At 40.7% G+C, this 18,133-nt stretch overlaps 1 protein-coding gene across 1 annotated transcript; it reads right to left on the bottom strand.

The window, feature by feature from the left end:
• Nucleotides 1-2,054: 2,054 nt before the first annotated feature.
• Nucleotides 2,055-16,862, bottom strand: LOC104401136 (ornithine carbamoyltransferase, mitochondrial-like; the record flags this gene model as incomplete). Its single annotated transcript, XM_010024668.1, has 6 exons — nt 16,851-16,862; nt 15,901-15,961; nt 13,580-13,722; nt 13,018-13,099; nt 6,984-7,071; nt 2,055-2,208 (listed from the first exon to the last, which is right to left on the bottom strand). Coding segments are annotated over exons 1-6 (540 nt in total), but the record flags the coding sequence as incomplete, so codon positions are not given.
• Nucleotides 16,863-18,133: the final 1,271 nt, after the last annotated feature.

Here is an 18,133-nt window from a genome sequence, read left to right as displayed (position 1 = left end):
TACTCCAACTCCAAGCACAGCAGCTACACCATCCCCAGTGACGAGCACAGCCACTGCTCAAACCCTGACCACAGCAGACAATGCAGCTACTCCAACTCCAAGTACAGCAGCTACACCAACCCCAGTGGCAAGCACAGCAGCTACTCAAACCCCGACAGCAACAGACAATGCAGCTACTCCAAGCACCACAGCTATGCCAACTCCAGCAACAAGTACAGCAGCTACTCAAACCCGGACAGCAACAGTCAACGCAGCTGTTGGCATTACTCAACCCCCAAGTACAGCAGCTGCACCAACCCTGGCAACAGATGCTGCAGCCACTCCAACCACACCAAACGTTTGTTTGAACACAAAGTGATGTGGTCCTGCTGCCTCATAATATAAAATGGGCAGCGACACTTTTTCCAAAAACATCCTCGCCAGTGCTTGGTGCAACAAAGACACCCATCTGCTGTTGCTGCTGCCCTAGGTATTCAAAGCAAGAGTCCAGCCTGTGGGCTCATGTTCACTTGGAGATGGTTGCCCTGTACAAGGACACAATGGAAGAGGCGTAGAGGATGATCAACAGGGCATGCACTCATTCTGCTGATCTCCGAAGGTGTCCGCCTACTATCAGTGAAGAAAGAGATGCATCTCTATAGGGTGATTATGATGCTCAGTGGTCTCTCTTCATTGTCTGGAGATGGAGAACAGGGCAACAGCACTCTGAATTTTGGTGCTATGGTCAGTGACCTGGATAAAACCAGGTTTAGGGGCAGAGATATCAACAGTTGTGCAGGCTGAGACACAGATTATTCCTGAAGCCTGTTATTCAAAAGTGATAAAATGCTAATAAGCTGTTTGAAAGACAGAGCATAACACAACCATAAGATTCACCTAGCTTACAGTTGCACACAGTGTTTAAATGAATTTATGACATTTTATGATTGATGATGTTCTCATTACAGCGTCATGTCTTCTGTAATGTTAACAGTTCATTAAGCCTGGCAAAATGTGATCTCACAAATGAACCTTATCCTGAGGTATGTGGAGCATTTCAATCTCCAGTTCCCCAGTTTTTGCTGGTCTCTTCAAATATAGGAAATTTTACAAAAAATACTAATCCAAGTAAGGAAAAAGCAATTTTCACTAAACATATGAGTCTTTCAGTATATAAAGTTTAAGGCATGAATAATTTATTCACTCTCACTACATCTTTTTCACATACTGAATGTTCCATATCGAAGTGTTAAACAGCTGAGAAACACACAGCTGAATAAATCAGGAAATTGTTCTGCCCTCCCTTTTTCAAGCAGTGTGATTTTTATTCATTCAGAAAGTAAACAAGGTCAGAGGAGTTCATCATAGTTGTCAACCAGCACTGCAGTATAATAATCTTTTTTATAAGCCAGTTCCTCAATTGATTGTAAAACAGCATAGTCCTTTTGTTCACAGATAAACATCTGGTATTCTATGTGTAAAACATTATCCTGCTGTCAAATCAACTATTGCATTAGATTAAACTACAAAATGTAACCTTTTTTTTAACTATTACGTGATGTGAGCAAAGCTTAAATAGGTTTAAGTGCCTGAACACTAGGTGTTTGCACTGGTAGCATTAACTGGCTTTTAAAAACAAATTTCTTTAGCCATTTTCCTAATACAGAATAGTGATTCCTTTTCAACTGTTCATAGGTTAGGGAGCAATCAAGAGTTAACCACTGATTTTTTTTTAAGTCAGTGGAAAAACTTCCACTGGCTTTGGCTGAGCCAACATCTCACTTTTATGTAATATGTGAAGCCCCCTGCCCATTTTCTGAATTGTAGCCTAATTCCAATGAAATACTTAATTTTGTATTTAACTTCAGTCCCATTAGCTGATAGGACTAGGCAGCTGTTTTAAATTAAAAAGGTCCTTAATTATATTGCTGAATCAATATGTCTTCAAGTAACAAGTGCATGTAACTACTACTAAGGAAAAGCTAGGAATAAATGCTTTTGAACCTGACTTCCCCAAATACTTACCAAGACTTGGTAAAAAGAAAATTGTTATTAAAGGGGGATTATATTGTTACCTGAAGAGTTAGGTAATCAGCTAAAATCTGGAGAGGATGGTATAAATCGGACAATCCATTGATTATTGGGATAGTGGCTTGTTTCGTCATTAGGTCCAGATCATTATGCTTATAAACTCGAGCCAAGATTGCATTTGTCATGCTGGAAAGCACCCTGGAGGATGGCAGAAAATACCCAAGTCAAACATAGTAAGTACAGCCCTGCTGCACTCTTCAGCATGCAACACATCAATATTAATGAGAAGTGGTAATGAATCACATTATTTTCAGCTATCTGAATAATTTATCATGTCTGCATAACACACTTAATGCAGACATTTAATAAACTGCTAATAAGTAAGCAGGTCTACTTATTAACAAACTATAGTAAGTAAATGAAAACTGCTGCTCTATTTAATGTTTTCTTCTCTTTAGCATTTAATTGTAGCTACAGACATAGCATTAATAAATATTAAGGTGTCTAAACTAAGATATGATACATGTGGTATCAGTGTTAAAGTAATGCCCAAATTTGAAATTCAGTATACAGGTAGGGGCATGACGGAGTCACTATACCACTCTGGCCTTAACCTCGTTTTGCCAAAGTGTGAAAGACTGAGAGATTAGCATAGTATACTCAGTGAGCTCTGAATTCTTTAGAGAAATTAAATATGGATTGGAGCTCTGCAATTCTCTGCATTTGTGTGTTTTAATCAGGCCCTGAAGCCTGACTTTGAAGTAGCATTTTGCGTGTTTTCATGTTATTTCTAATAGGACCTTAAAACAAAACAAGGAAGAGACTGAGTAGAAGAGTATGCAAAATCCTTGTGGTATCTATCTTCGTGATTAGCTGTGAGGAATTCTGGCATCTTCTCTTGCGGAAATATGGCTGTTAATGCCATGGCCTTTACACAGACAAATCTCCTGATGAAGTCAGTAACGAATATTTTCTACCGACACCAGACATTCCTCACACAAGCAAAACTCTAATAAAATGTTACAAGATTCCCTGTAGAGCTCTCTTGGAAGAAAAGACTATAGCAGCTTATAGTGAAAAAGAGCTATCAGTGAAAAGGAGGAACCGAACAGTACTTATTGATTGCAAGGTATTGGGACAGCTGCTGTTTGTGCCATTATTTCCTCTTAGCTCATGAGTTTCTTTTTCTCTGAATGTGTGTTTATTCTAGCTTGAAGCATGTGACTGTGGAAAATCTGTTCTGCTCTAAACTAGTCATCAGGAATGGGATGCATGTTTCCTTTTGTCAGCCATCTAACAGGTGCCCACCCTAAGCAAGACATAGCCTGTCCCACCAGGCAAGGAAAAGTGGCAATCACACTGGGAAACTGACCATTTTTCTTAGACTCTTTTTATTTTTTTTCCTAGGATGCCACAACAACTGATTCTAACCCAATATGACCAATAAAGAATTTAGAGAAGATGGTTCCTTTACAGGATGTGCCATTAGAGGAAATTCAGTCCTAATCAATTACCAACTAGTAAAAACTTCTGGATTTTCTTTCTTATTCTGTTGAAAGTAGATACTAGACTTATTAAACACGTACCAGCAAGACACCAGACTGCCAGAATTTCTAGATGTCATATCTTATAGTAGGAAAACCAGGTGGAAACCAGGTTTATTCTTTGTGAAATCAAAAACAAACTGAAGTCAGAAAAAAAACCCAAACCAAAACCTCATCTCAGGAGATGAAGTCCTCTGTAATCAGCTCAATTTAAAGGAAACCATGCAAGGCTGGGATTGCATGGGAAGAGAGACCTGGCTAGATAAGAGTCTTTAGTAAAGGTGAAGTTTTGGAAGGTGAGGGGGAGTAAGCACAGGCTCATCAGGTGACTTTTCATTTAAGGTTCCTATATTTTCACCAACTACAAGGTCTTTTTCTCTTTTCATTCTTTTTGCAAGACTGTGAGCCTATAAATTTCAAAATCCCAGAGGCTGGAAATGTATAAGTGTATTAGAATTCTGCATATCTCTCTTTCCAAAATTATTCTTATTTCTACAGAGAAAAGCTGGAATTTTTTACTGAAGTGTATCCTTTGAGGAATCCAAAATTAAACACAAGTAAAAGTATGCTTTTTTGGTGTGGCTGATCTCTGAATTTGAAAATGGGGCATTTGAATATATTTTGGGTAGAATATTGCTATCCAAGGTAGCTTTGGTTTTGTTGTGAAAGTACCGAGGTTTTTAATTTGTGACAAGACATTGCCGTTCATGGTCTTACAGGGGTATATGGTGGATGTATTCTCAGTAAACAGTGAGAAGTAAAACCATTCCCCACAGATGCAGAGATACATCCCCTAATAGTGCCAGTGGACTGGTAAAATCATCCTAAGAGTTCTTCACTGCTGCCACTGAACCTTATGGCCCCTGAGCTATAGTGGTACACAATGGAACTGCTCTACAGTGGAAAATACAGATACAGTACTTATATTTCATTTCACATAATATATCAGACATGCTAAACAGCACTGAAAGGCTTAGAGCTTCTTTATGGGCGGTAACTTTTTGCTACTGTGTCAGCGTAAATGTAAATGTCTTGTGAAGCATGGAAGGACTGATTTATAAGCAGGTAATAAGTCACTAAAGGTATGTTCACAGCAGAAATTCTTTCAACCCTTACCTGCAGCAATTCTAATAAAACCTGTGACTTTTATAGATCTGTGCCCCTTTTGCTTTAAGTCTCAGTTTCAAATACTTCTAAGACCTTCAGAGCCTTAAACACATGACTGTAAATATTTGAAATACCCTCTGGGCCTACTACAAGCATTCTTTTTTTTATTCTTACTGTAATTGAATGAAGCTGGGGTGTTATCCTTCAAATACAAGAAACACCAAGGAATTAATATTCAGGTTGTTCTTTTGATTGTGCAAAGTCAATAACAATACTGCCAATGAGAGCAGGAGTGAAGCAGAGCACATGGGGCTCTGTAAGGACTTGGGGAAGCCCTCACTCCACTGTAAGAGACGAGTGCTGTGACTCAGCAGAGGAGCAAAATCCCCCGGTCAGTGTCATAAACAGGGACTTGACCTGGAAGACAGAGAAAAGGGGGGCCAGAGGCCTGCATGGAAAGAGGGAATTGTGGGAGCTTTCTCCACAGAATGGAGACTCCTCTGGAACAGCTGGAAGACTTTCTTGCTTCTGCTTTTTGTCTTATTTCTTGTAGCTTACTGTCTTTCTGATCCAGTGAGAATGGAAGGCAAGATGCTTGGTGAATAATACTTCTTTACATCAGTGTGGGGGATCTACCTTTGACGTGTTTCCCATTCACCTCCTATATGGATCCACCATCCATATAGATGATGGAGTAAGGTAAGTACGTTTGACTCGAAAAGTCCTCCGTCTCTCATGCCAGTAGGGTTGTAGCTGGGATGCATATGCTCTGCAGCATTTAAATGGTACATTTCGATGAAGCTAAAGCTGCCCTGCTTAAACTGTGGGTACGCCCCATGACGCATGAAGAATCGTTTTTGAGGGAATTGTTTTTGTATTTGAATCCCATGGCAGTGTATGAGCTCTGCTGAACTGAACAGAGTGGCCACTGGACAGAGTGGCCTAATGTTCCGCGTTAAATGTCAGATTGATCTGTTCCCTTTGTAGGCCCAAGAGTCTACACATTGTTTGAATCTTTTAAACTTGTAGCTACTAAAGCAAGGCAGTGGGACACACTTTTTTTGAAACTCTGAACACTGCCACTGCAGCTTACTTTGATACTGGCAGAGTTATATATCCAGCAGGGAGTGAGAGCTAAGTACTTTCAAGCCTCAAGAGAAGGAAATTTTGACTTTCTGCTGTCAACACCCACATGTGTTCCACTTCAGCAGTTAAAAGCAAGAAAGGAAAATTTAAAATGTTCAAATGTTTGGTCTTTTCCTTATGTTTTCCTTGGATTTCACCACAGGGAGAACAGCAACAGAGTTCTCAAACAATCTCTCCCACTGACTGTGAAAACTGTAGTATACAGCAGAGGCAATGGAACCTCATCTGGCTGATTAGATATTTTGAATTGAGCCTGACAAGCTTGACACTGCATGTCTTTCGCCAGAACAGAAAGGACCTTTTGGTCAGTACTAATCTTCCAACAATGAGCCTGCCTCAGGCTGCAAAAGGGCTGCCTAGAAAACAGCACAGTACTGAGGGTGGAGGAGTCTTTAATACATGGAGTTCTATGTTCTGCCTACTTTCTGCAGCACTGGAGAGAATCCACAAGAGAAAAAGCTTGAACTCAGTTCTTCCCTTCTGTGGCAATGGAGATAGGCTGCTAGCTACCTATTCCTACACGCATATGGGAATGGGCATGATTAAGATCTTCCAAGGGTGCCTGTAGGAGACCAGTGCCATAGCCCAACCTCCACAGCAGTCCTGACGGTGGGTACAGCTGTGGAAGAGGGCACAAGAATTACAAACTGGCTGTAAAGTGTTGATGCTGATGAAATAGGGAGTTCAGAGTGGCCTTCAGCAACAGTCTGTCACTGCAGGTAGGCTCAGACCCATCAGCAGCTGGCCTAACTGGGGTAAATGAAGTCCTTGCTTTTTGATTTTGCTTTTTTATTTGCCAGTCAGCTGTACTCCTAGCTCCATAAGGAGCAAGAGAACTAGAAGGTTCTAGTCTTGTTTGAATTTATGTGCTGTCATCAGTGGAACTATACTACTGAGGTGCATAAAATGTTTCTGTTTGTGTGACTGTCACTCTCATTAACACTCTAGATGTTAAACTTGATAAAAATATTTCTCATTTTGCAGAGCTCAAGTGGATGGAATGGTGGTGTACTGAACTACACATTCTGTGAACTGATCTGTAAGTATTTAAGAAATTTGGAGTGCCTTCTGACATTAACCAGAATTAATATATTAGCTTCCAAGACTCTGTAAGGCAGGTTTCAGCCTGATAAACTACCAAATACATAGTCATCAATCAAGTGATATTTTACCAACCTTGCTGTATCTGTGAGACTCTCATTAGTGCCCAGATGTATGTCTTGTGTTGTAAGGAAGGAAGGTTGTCCTCCAAGTAGAGCAAACCCTACAGTGAGGACAAATAAAAAAAGAAATTAAACACCAGCAGATCTTATTTACAGCCAACATTCAAAAAATCTTCATGTAAAAGATATTTACAGCAATAAAAGTAAAACTCAGCAGGGTATCCAGATGTTTCAAGCACTTGAAGTCTGACAACAAGACACAAATAAATGCATTTTGGAATAAAACCACTCAAATGTGATGCTTTACTGAAATCCTTAGTCATGCGTTCTGATGTGTATTCATAGGAACAGCCATTCAAGCTGCAAGGCTACATATTGCTAAAAGCATCACTGTGGGTCTCTGTTAAGAGCTAGGTAATCCATTCATCATGCTGAATTTCTACTTCAAGGGGCTTAGCATTCTAGAAGGACCATCTGAGTGTGTAATTCCACATCCTTGCAAGAAGCTTCAAGTACTGTTACTCAGATAGAAAATCTGAAGTTTCTTTATACACTATAACAAACTTGAGCTTGGTCACAAATGATCAAGTGCCTTAAAAATTGTAATGTGACAGAGGGAAAAGGAAAGATCTCAGGCACTGCCAGCATCCCTCCACCCTGCAATAGGTAGGAATTTACACAGAGAGCTGAATAACTGGATCAATTAGGTCTGAAGAATTAAGTCCTGAACAGGAAACCACGGAAAGACCTGAGCATCATTTAAGAATATAAAACACTTCTGGGGAACTTAAAAGGTGTCTGGACAGTATTTTGGATAAAGACAAATTACATGCTAAGGACAACTCTCAGGCTTTGTCCTGCCTTATTTCCACTGCACCATCACTAGAAAGCTACCCCAAGCAACCAGCTGACACAGACAGGGAGGAAAACAGCTTTTCTTTCACCAACACTTGAGTCTCCTTGCTTTTTCCTGGTTTAAGCCTAAAGCCTCTGTCCACAGAATCTCAGTGTAAAGTCCATCGTGGCTACATACTGGGAAGATGGGGCTTGAGGGGGGCTGTTTTATGAACTGTAACAAATGATTTAGCATAAACCTAGCACTAGACACAGGTCCTACAACTGGAGATGTACAAAGAGTAGGATCTGAACTGGGCTCAGCTCCAGGTATCCCTGTAAAGCATATTCTGTGCACTGGGTAAGATGCATAAGAACAACTCCCTTCTAGTAGAGAAATTATCAGGGAGATCTTGCTGTGTTACTAATATCCATGGTAGAGGACATTTCTGGAGAATCTCGGTGTGGATAAACCAACCTTGTCGAGACAATGTGGTGGGGGAGTGAGTCTTTTATTGCGACAAAAATCTAGAAGGAAGCCCATTTTCTTTTCATTACCAGGAGGAAAAAGGCTGCATAAAGCACAGAAGAGCAAAGATACACCCCTCCCTCTACCAGTGTGATCTCTTGGAGGTGGTTGTAGCCATTAGATGGCACTGCAGACATCTCCAGGACTGCAGCTTCAACGTGAGGTTTGTACTGTCAAATAGATCCCACAGCTCCTCTTCAAACAAGGATTAAACTTGGAGTGAACACTAAAACCTTTCATCGATAAAGTCAAGCAGGCTGGGGCCCCACTACTGGGCTCCAGACACAGAGCAGCCCTTATTAACTTCCATTCCATGTGGGCAGCAGGGTTGAAGTGGGGTCTTTCACTTGCATCAGTTCAGCAAGTCTCCAGATATTAAAATCCAATACATAAAAATAATACTAGCAAGTCATTGGCCTTTGTCTGCCTCAATTTCCTTAAAACTCAGATTGAAATTAACAATGTTCCAGCACTCACCTGAAGGGCAAATCTCTGCTCCATTCCAGCCAGTGTAGACCTATTTTATTGAATGGGGCTGATTTTACCTTCCCTTTGTCATCATTAAGGATTGCCCAAAATCTTAGCAAGATTAGAGTCAGACACAGCAAACTTTTAGGAATGAAGCATTGCTTATTCTACTATTTCTTTTTGCTGTTAGAAAAGCACTATGTGTTTGCTGGTTGCCTTGCCCTCACTGGTTATTCAGAAACGTTTTTGTATTAAGGAAGGAAAAATGTTTAGGTTTCCTCAAATACTTTCACCTCTTCTCTGCTCAGACACAAACATTGTATTTATGGGAATGTATGCAAACTGTTGCCTAGACATGACAGCCTATCTATTCAATGCAAGTTTTTAAGGAGGAAATCTTTACAAGGATTTTATCCTCAAGGATGAAATCTCGTTTGTCATAACTTTTGCCATCCAGCTTCTTGTGGGTTTTTTCAAAGTCATTTATAATTATGTGAGTGATTTATCTCCCCACGTTACACACAATACAACAACTCTGCATTTTAGGCAGCTAAATACATGTATCTGGTTGATGTTTCACAGTACAAGCAGGCTCCCATGGACACGTTCTGTTTTCTATAAAAGATGCTCAGGTAGAAGAGGAATTTGGCCATTTATTCAGAATTGCCAGACGCCATGCAGCCCGGTCAGAGCTACCACCTGGAGCCTGTGTATATAGCAGACTCCTAATGTGTTGGGCTTTTTGCTTTTGAACTGGCCATCTGTGCAGGGCCTGGGAACATATTTCCATCCAAAACTTTCCATCTGGAAATACAGGAGCTCTGTGCTCTAGCCTTGTATATAGCTGCAGAGACAGAATCTTTGTTTCAGATTCTTTCATCCTGACTACTAGTAGAAAGAAAAAAGTGGTGGCTTTTGAAGATATGCAGGCACCAATTCAGCAAATACACACATGCTGGAGTGCCATGTTAAAGTGGAAGATCTAATCCTCCCTGTTGTCACAAGCTGGTCATATCTGAAGCCACATGCTAAGTGTTTATGTGAATATTGGTATCTTCAGCAAACTGTATTAAATGGTCATACTACAGAGCCAGAATAGGTTATTATCCCATGACCATACTTCTCACTACTGTTAGTTTCCAAAAAAGGACAGTTTCATGTCTCAGGCTGTGGAACATTATTGAGCTCGCTCTTTCACATAGAACACAAGTGCTGGAGTAGTATAGGCATAGGTAAATCTTCATTCTAGACCACCCCTGCTACATTGTGGGGCCAAAATGAATCCTCCAGTCCACACGCTGGATACACAGCTGTGGAGCTGCCCCACCTTCACCAGAAGACATTCACAGCCATCTTTTTAAACTCAAAAGAAGGATCCTTTTTTATACTGAAAGGCATCTGGATTTGTATTTAATAGTTTCATCACTGCCTGGACTTAAAATGTGTGAAGTATTTTTCTGTTTAGACTGATACAAAGAACTCTTCTAGGCAGCAATTACAGGAATATTCCTAAAACAGAAGCCTAAAAACTGATAAGCAGCTTTTTAAAGATACCCCTCTATGTGGAGAATAAGCTAAAAGAGTATTCTTGCCCCTTCTGTGTCATGGCCAAGCTAGATAATACTGGTCATTCCAACAAAACCACACCCTGTATTCCTGCCATGTAATACCATCCCCACTACATTAGAACATACAAAGTGATGCAATTATTTCTGTGACTGTATACAGTATTCTTCAGGCATGGACGTCACGTTCCTCTCACTCTGCTGGGTAGAGGGAGAGTTGGGGGTAGTTCCACTAAAGCCAGTGGAAGTGAACCAGTAAAGCTGTTAAGACCTTGTACATTCCAGTGCAAAACAAAAGAAGATATACAGAGCTTTTCTGCCTGTATTGTTTCCTCTCCATTTTTACCCTGTGACGTATTTTCTGCATTCAGTGTCTGTGAAATGGTTTGATTTGTTTATGACTTGTTCACTAAAATGTAACTGCAACTGGATATTTTAGGGGTAACAGTGATAATCAGAACACTTTACACCAAAGTTATAACAAAACCAGGGCATTCACCTTTACATCATGCCTGAGGATGTTTATCTTAAAAGTAATATATGAAATGAGCAATACCCTTGTTTTCAAAAAATACACAAGATTTTACGCAGAATGGGTATGGGATTGTGACTGCAAACAGATGACACTTTCCACTATAATAGCAAAGATGTCACATTTTTCTATATAACAGCCAGTGATAGCAATAAATCTAGTAGGCTCCACAAAACTGGATTTACTTTGCCAAATACTCTATGGAAGTTACTTGTAGTTCTTCGTTAAACTTACAATACCATTACACTTAGAAACTGTAAAATAATATGGGTTTCAGAAAAATGCATGAGAACAAGATTCTATCTGTTCAAGAGAGTAAAGGGGCAATGAATTATACTACAAGAAGCTGCACATTATTCAGTATAGTGGCAATGTCATCAGGATAAAGAGCTTGGAGGTATAATATGTTGGAAAAGCCACAAACATCAACTTTTCTCTTACAATGCATTACAAATTCATGTTTTTATCCTCTTTGATCAACCTTGGCAATTGGGAGAAGTACTCAAAGACTGGAAGAAGGCAAATGTCACCCCTATCTTCAAGAAGGCAAGAAGGGGGACCCAGAAAATTACAGGTCAGTCAGCCTCACCTTGATTCCTGGAAAGGTGATGGAGCAGCTAATCTGGACACCACTTCCAGGCAGATTAAGGAGAAGAAAATCATTGGGATTAATCAGCATGTCTTCACCAAGGGGGAGTCATGCTTGACCAACTTGATAAACTTCTATGATGAAATGATTGGCCAGGTAGATTAGTGAAGAGCAGTGAGTATTATCTTCCTGAACTTTGTTATGACCCTTGACACTGCCTCCCATAGCAATCTCTCAGGCACTGCACAGAACAGATTTTCTAATCAGTGCTTTCCAAATCTCTACTCCTTCAAAATGAAACCCATTGATTTTCATTTAGTTGTTCCTGAGAGTTGTGAAGTTTGTTTAGATTAATCTGATCACCAGAACCTTGTCAGAAGGTATCAGAACCTCTTTCAAGATGCTGAAGGTGCAACGGATGGAAATGCTGTTTGAGATGACTCAGGTATCTTACAAATAAACACTTCAATACACTTCAATGTCCACTTTCACTGGACATTAGAAAACTGGTATTAAATTAGCTTACTTAACTAAAAGGAACACATGTGATCCCACATTTGTTTTGAGTTAGAAATTCCAAGGGAGAAGTCATATATGTTAAAAAGCAGCTGAAATGTATAGAGTTTCTGTGGACAGAAAAAACTTGAGTTTGTCTTTGAAAAAAAATCTTAGGCTTAGGGGACTTGGGGCCAATTAACTGAAGGTGTGAAGTTCATGCACAGAATTTAAACTGCTTTAAACTCCCTTGTGGAAGCTCGGAAATAAATTTTGGTTATTTCACTGGAGCTTAATCCCTCTTGAATGAATTTATGTGCATTAACTCCCATCCTTAAGATAATTCGTTTGAACCTTCCTGAGCTTCCCCCTTGCATAAGCCTTCAGAAGCCAAGGACTAAACTGTGCTTCCCTCTCAATACAGAAGTATGAAGGATAAACAGATTCGCAGAATTTGTCATTACTTGCCTATGTACCGGTATGGCAAGCAAATAGAAATTGGACAAAACCCTCTGGAATTAAAAGGGGGGAGGTCTTCACAGACAGGGAATGAACAAGAGGAAGCCATTCGTTTTTTCCCCTAATTTATATCAAGGCATTACTGTGATTCCCAGCTCAAACACATACTCTGAAATGTGACAAAGGTAATGCATACCACATAAGAAAAATATTTATTAGAGCTTGCACAGAATTAAATTTGTGATGCTTACTAAAATAGATGTTAGGAAATGTATATCTTGCCAGCACAACTAGGAGCTTATTCCAGAAATTCTTACTTCTGCCTGTTAATTTATTTCTCATCTATCTATGTTTCGGAATGATGTGGTGAAATTTCACTGACTTAAGCAACATGCTTGTTACATTAATATGCAAGGTGAAACAAAATCAGCTACCATTCTTTTCTTATTTTTGCTTTTAGACTTTGGGTTTCCCCTGAGTAGAAACCGCTAAATACAGAATTACGCAGTGTTTTCAGTACATACTCACAGTATACCATTTCGTATAAAATCTGACGGTGCCAATGCTCGGATGTACCTGTTTCTGCAGATAATCTTGTTCTTGTGCTTCTCTTCTCAAAAATCATGGCCAAAGATTTTCCTTGCATCAGAGGCAAATACTGAAACATGAAAATTGAAGGCATTTCAATTTTATACTCATACACACTTTACAGTGTGAAATGCTTCTTTCACATTTTATTTCAGTATAGAAAAGTTACACAGAGGGTTTTTTTAACCATAGCTGTGTTTTCCTGCCCTTCAAGGAACTTACTATCAGCGGAAAGGTTAAAGGGAAAGAAGTAATTCTACAGCAAAAGCAATTGCATTTTGGCACTCAGTTTGAACTGGCATTAAGGAGAACTTTGGTACTAATTTAATCCCCTGCAGGGAAGTGTCTTCCATTTTCCTACATTTAGTTCTGCACGTACACCATGTGTCAATGGATGGGGTTAGCCAACAACAAGGAGTTAGCTGTGCAAAGCTGTTTAACCTTTTCACTTGCCAAGTCCTCTGAAGTATTTAAAGAATATTTCTGTACAATTTACACAAAGCCTTTGTGATTTTTTTAAATTGATTTACAGTTAATTAAAGCACTTTACCTCTCCTTTGTGATTTATCCTTTGTTTCAAATCTGCGGCCATCCAAAGCAAATACTTCAGCTCATCTGCTGTATAGTCCTGTAGAGTAAGGAGGTTACGACCTTTCAGATGAACATTAATTTGAGTTGGTGGCCCATACCTGTCTCAAAAGAGCAAAAAATACACACTTTTTGTTATTCAATACTGAATTGTACTCATGTTAAAGCCAATGAGCAAGAAGAGTAAAAAAATCAACAAAAAGGCCATGTGCTCTGGTCCTCCTCTTACCACACAAGAGAAGTTCTGGCCACAAGAGAAGTATAGTGCCATGTGCACTGTATTTATTTGGTGTATTCTGGCTGCCAGCCAGATTTAGGACTTCAGAATCATATTGGCATTGGATATTGATAATCACCCATGGAAGTGACATGATCAAATTTCCTCTAGCTTAAGCATGATATGTTAATGAAAGTCACATCCAAGCCCTGTCTTGTTCATTGGTCTTTACACTATTGAGAAGAGGACTGAGAAATATCCACTACTAATTTCTGCACTGGCAGATAGTGAAGCAGTAAAATCGGTTACCCAGAGAGGATTTGGAATTACCATCCTTGGAGATTTTCAAGACATAGCTAAGAAAAGACATATAGCAGAAAGTTAGATTAGAAGTCTGCTCCTGACCATTGTGTTCCCATGAGGATTCTGTTTTATTGCTATGACCTTCAAGAAATGTATTCCCTTCCCTGTTGCCCACGTCCTCTGAAAGAGAGGCAGTAGTGGACAAATAAATTCCAGAGAAGTAGCATGAGACAACATACCAAAGTTAAAATGTAACAGGCAGAACTGCAAGGTCAAGCAGTTGCCTTACTCCTTTCTGAGGAGGGACAGCAATTACTTTGGCCTATTAAAACAGGCTGATAGATACTAGGTTATCCTGCAGTATCAGCTACAGCATGCTGAACTTGTAATACTCATAGACAGTGGTGATAGCTTATGCCAACATTATGATATAATGCTGAAACCCCCTAAAAATAACAAACAACATTATGTAGGGAGCTTAACAAATTGGATGACTTTATTGGAAAACCAGATTTCCTGCAGTTGTTTTACAAACTTGCTTTTCTAACATTTCTGCTTACCAGAGAAAGTTCCCATCAACTGCCACAGTGAAAATCCAAAATCCATTAAAAAATTATTACCCAGGCTTCAGGACCACTTTAAAACTGTAGCAAACAAATCACAGAACTCAGAAAACATTTGATTTTCATCTGATGCAATGTAGAAATAATAAATAAAAATGCCTTCTTGCATATTAGGATTCCTACGAATGTGAAATTCACATGTATTGTTTTCTAGCACTAATCATTTGTTACATAACACAGTTAATGTTCTTGATGACACTGACATGAAAACATAGGAAGATATGGAATTAAGTTTAGGCTGATTCTGGAGATGTGACAAGCATGAGAAGCAGCTCACTGAAACACTGTGATAAAAGTACTTTTCTTCGGGGACAGGCAATAGGCATGTCTATGCAGCTGAAGAAGGAACCCAAAGTCAGGTCACAGAGCCAGGTCTACATGGTTAACTTTGAACCTCATATCACATCATGCTTTTCCTGCACGTCTCCAGTGTATACAAAGACAAAAAAATACCAAAGCGGAGATTCACCTTGTAGCTCCAAGGAGAGAATTTCCCTCCCAGTGCTGGCCATGACAGTTGTTTAAATGCATAAGAATATCCTGTACTTTATTCGGGTAGTTATTTATTGATAACAGTATCTACAGAGTACAATTAGCAGCACTTCACAAACATTAAAAGGGAAAATCCTCCCATCTCTGGAAGATTCAGAGCTTGTTGCCTTGAGAGGCAAAAGGGCACTAAAAATGCAGAAAAAAACATGCCTTTTTCTGAAAAAACTCACTCCTTCATAGGATTAATCTAGTTTTGTCTCCGGGTTTCTAATTAAATGTCACTGAACACCAGACAAAACTAAATGATATGCTTACCAAAACTGTTGCAGCCGCATTTTGCTGGTCGCTGTTAGTTTTGCAGCACTGAAGAAGTTCTTCACATTAAACAGCATCTTCTGTTTGTGTTAGACTTCTCCCAGTCCCACAGTAAGAGAAGCAAAGGCGTATGAAGCAGAGAGCGAGCTGCGCTGCTGTGTGGGTGAGGGAAAACCAAGAACCAAAGTCTTTGCTTTGCTTCACTCAGCCAGGGCTGGAGCGGGCTGACACTGAAGCTTTTCCTTGGTCAAACTCTACAGATAGAGATTTCTCACAGGGCCCATTGCGCCACTCGCAATCTGTGCTCTTTTCTGTGGGCTCATCTTATCCTACCTGTGTCAATAACATTTTGCAGTAATTTCGTGTACGTTAAATATTTGTACAGGAGCACGTGCTAGTACAAAAAGAGCAAAAGAAGATTTGTCAGGGTGCAGCACAAGTAGGGTGGTTCCTCTGGGGACAGGACCATTACTGTGGGGGCTCCCTGGCCTTAACATGGCCTGTGCAGGGACTGATGGCCCCACACTGAGACGAAACTGGGGTCCTGGGCCCACAGGTGTGGGGCTGGGCAGGGCTATCAAGGCTTACTCATGACCTCAGGGCCCTGACAAAGTGGAGAGGGTCTACATTAAAAATGTGTATTTTCCTGTGGTGTTTTTTGAACCAAGTTTTCAATTGTGCTGTGGCAGCATTAAACAGCTGTCAGTACGTCCCAGAAACCTACCTATTGGAACCTTCATAACTCTTTATATTAAATTGCTTGCTGTATAATCTGACATTGGTCAACTTCTAAATACTAAAGTGATTTCATTTAAATTTCTACCTTTGAATATAATTATCAGATAAGATTTTATGCCACCTGCACTGTAGGTGGTTTGAAATATGACCAGCACTTTCTCATAGTAATGAGAAAGTGTAAGGACCTCTGTGTAAGGAGAAGCATACTTGTGTAAATCAAGGTGATGGCACATCTCTCAGAGAAGTCAATATGTTGAAATTGCAGTATGAGGATCATATAACTAAAATACAGACTCTCTCTTCCCCAGAGAGACTGCCATGAAAAAGCCATGCAGGCGGATAACTCTTGGTGGGATTTGTTCAGGACCCCTCATGCCAAACCATTTTCCATGCTTGGAAAAGGCAGCACTTACCAGCCTTTGCCATTTATACTGCACTGAGTGGTGGCCAGTGAAGACTTCCAGGAGCTCAGCATCCAGTCACTCATAGACACTGCTGGTAACTCTGTCCTTTTCCAGTCATTCATTGTTCAAAGACCTCCTTACCAGGTCCGCCATCATACCAGCAGAGATACATTTGTGCCACTTTGCGAGGTGGCTCCTATTTCTCACAGATGTTGATCCTCAAATAGTATTCCACAGTCATAGAAACCAAAATCCTGCTGCAGACGCCTCCCCATTAATCTTCCCCAGCTTTTTATAACTCATTTATATTATTGGCAACCACAGTGGCTTGTTAACTACAATCTCAGTCATCACTTTGTAGAACAATGTTTATTCAGTTTTATTTTGAACAGCGTTTGCTGGATATCCCCTCGCTCCAGACTTAGGACGAACACTTAGGGCAGAAAGCATCAGAGGGGTATTGGGGTTCAAAGAGATGAAATCCCAGCTTCATGTAGAGATTTCATCCCTTTTGAAAATGTGGTCACCCTTCTTTCTGTGAACTTACATGGACACCTCATGTTAGACACCAACAACTGTATTGATTAAACTCTGCATAAACAAGGCTTAAATTGGTTGTCCAGGTTGCCAGCTGCAGCCTCTGTTGCAGTACATCATTTAGAAAGCAAGACCTTCTTCTGTCAGTGTATCTGGAACACACAGGAATAGCAAGAAATGGAATCCATAAATGACCATGGATTTTGGGGAGGGGACAGAAAAGCTCAGTTGGGAGTTTAGAACTGTACATTAAGTATAAAATCAAGAATGGTTGGGTTGGAAGGGACCTTAAAGATCGTCTAGTTCCAAACCCCCTGCCATGGACAGGGACACCTTCCAATACTCCAGGTAGTTAAAAGGCTGCAAAGCCCCTGGACCTATGCCGGTGGCGTCTGTACAACTGCCATCACCAAAGCGTCCCTGGCTGGGTGGATGATTGAACGTCTTCTTGTGCACCCGATCAGAAGACTTTACACAGACATCCTAGTGAGAGCTCACCAAATAGAGGGGACTTGTCTTTTAGGGCAGCAGAATCCCTGTGGTGGCAAAGTTTCCCAGCTACATTCTGCTCACCCGGCAGCAGCAGGGCAGCCCCTCCGCACACCCAGCAGAGCAAGGGAGCCTGGCTTGGCGCGGCTCCGGTGCGAAAAGGCTGTTCGGGAGCCAGAGGCAGGGGCACCGCAGCGATGCCCAGGCACGCAGGGACAGTGCCAGGAAAGCAAAGCTCTGCTGGAGATGCTACTCTCAAGGGGCCTTCAGGGGAGGTGATTCGTCCCTCCTCTCAGCACCCTGGCGTGCTGAGGCCGGTTTGTGCTCCCCGTACACCCAGGGAGCGGGGACAAACCCCCGGCAGCGCCGGGGGATATTAAGATGTCGGGAACAGCAAG

This window comes from Nestor notabilis, unplaced genomic scaffold, assembly GCF_000696875.1.
Source record: "Nestor notabilis isolate BGI_N333 unplaced genomic scaffold, ASM69687v1 scaffold34571, whole genome shotgun sequence".
Classification (NCBI taxonomy): Eukaryota; Metazoa; Chordata; class Aves; order Psittaciformes; family Psittacidae; genus Nestor; species Nestor notabilis.
This window is presented reverse-complemented; position numbering and strand designations above follow the sequence as displayed.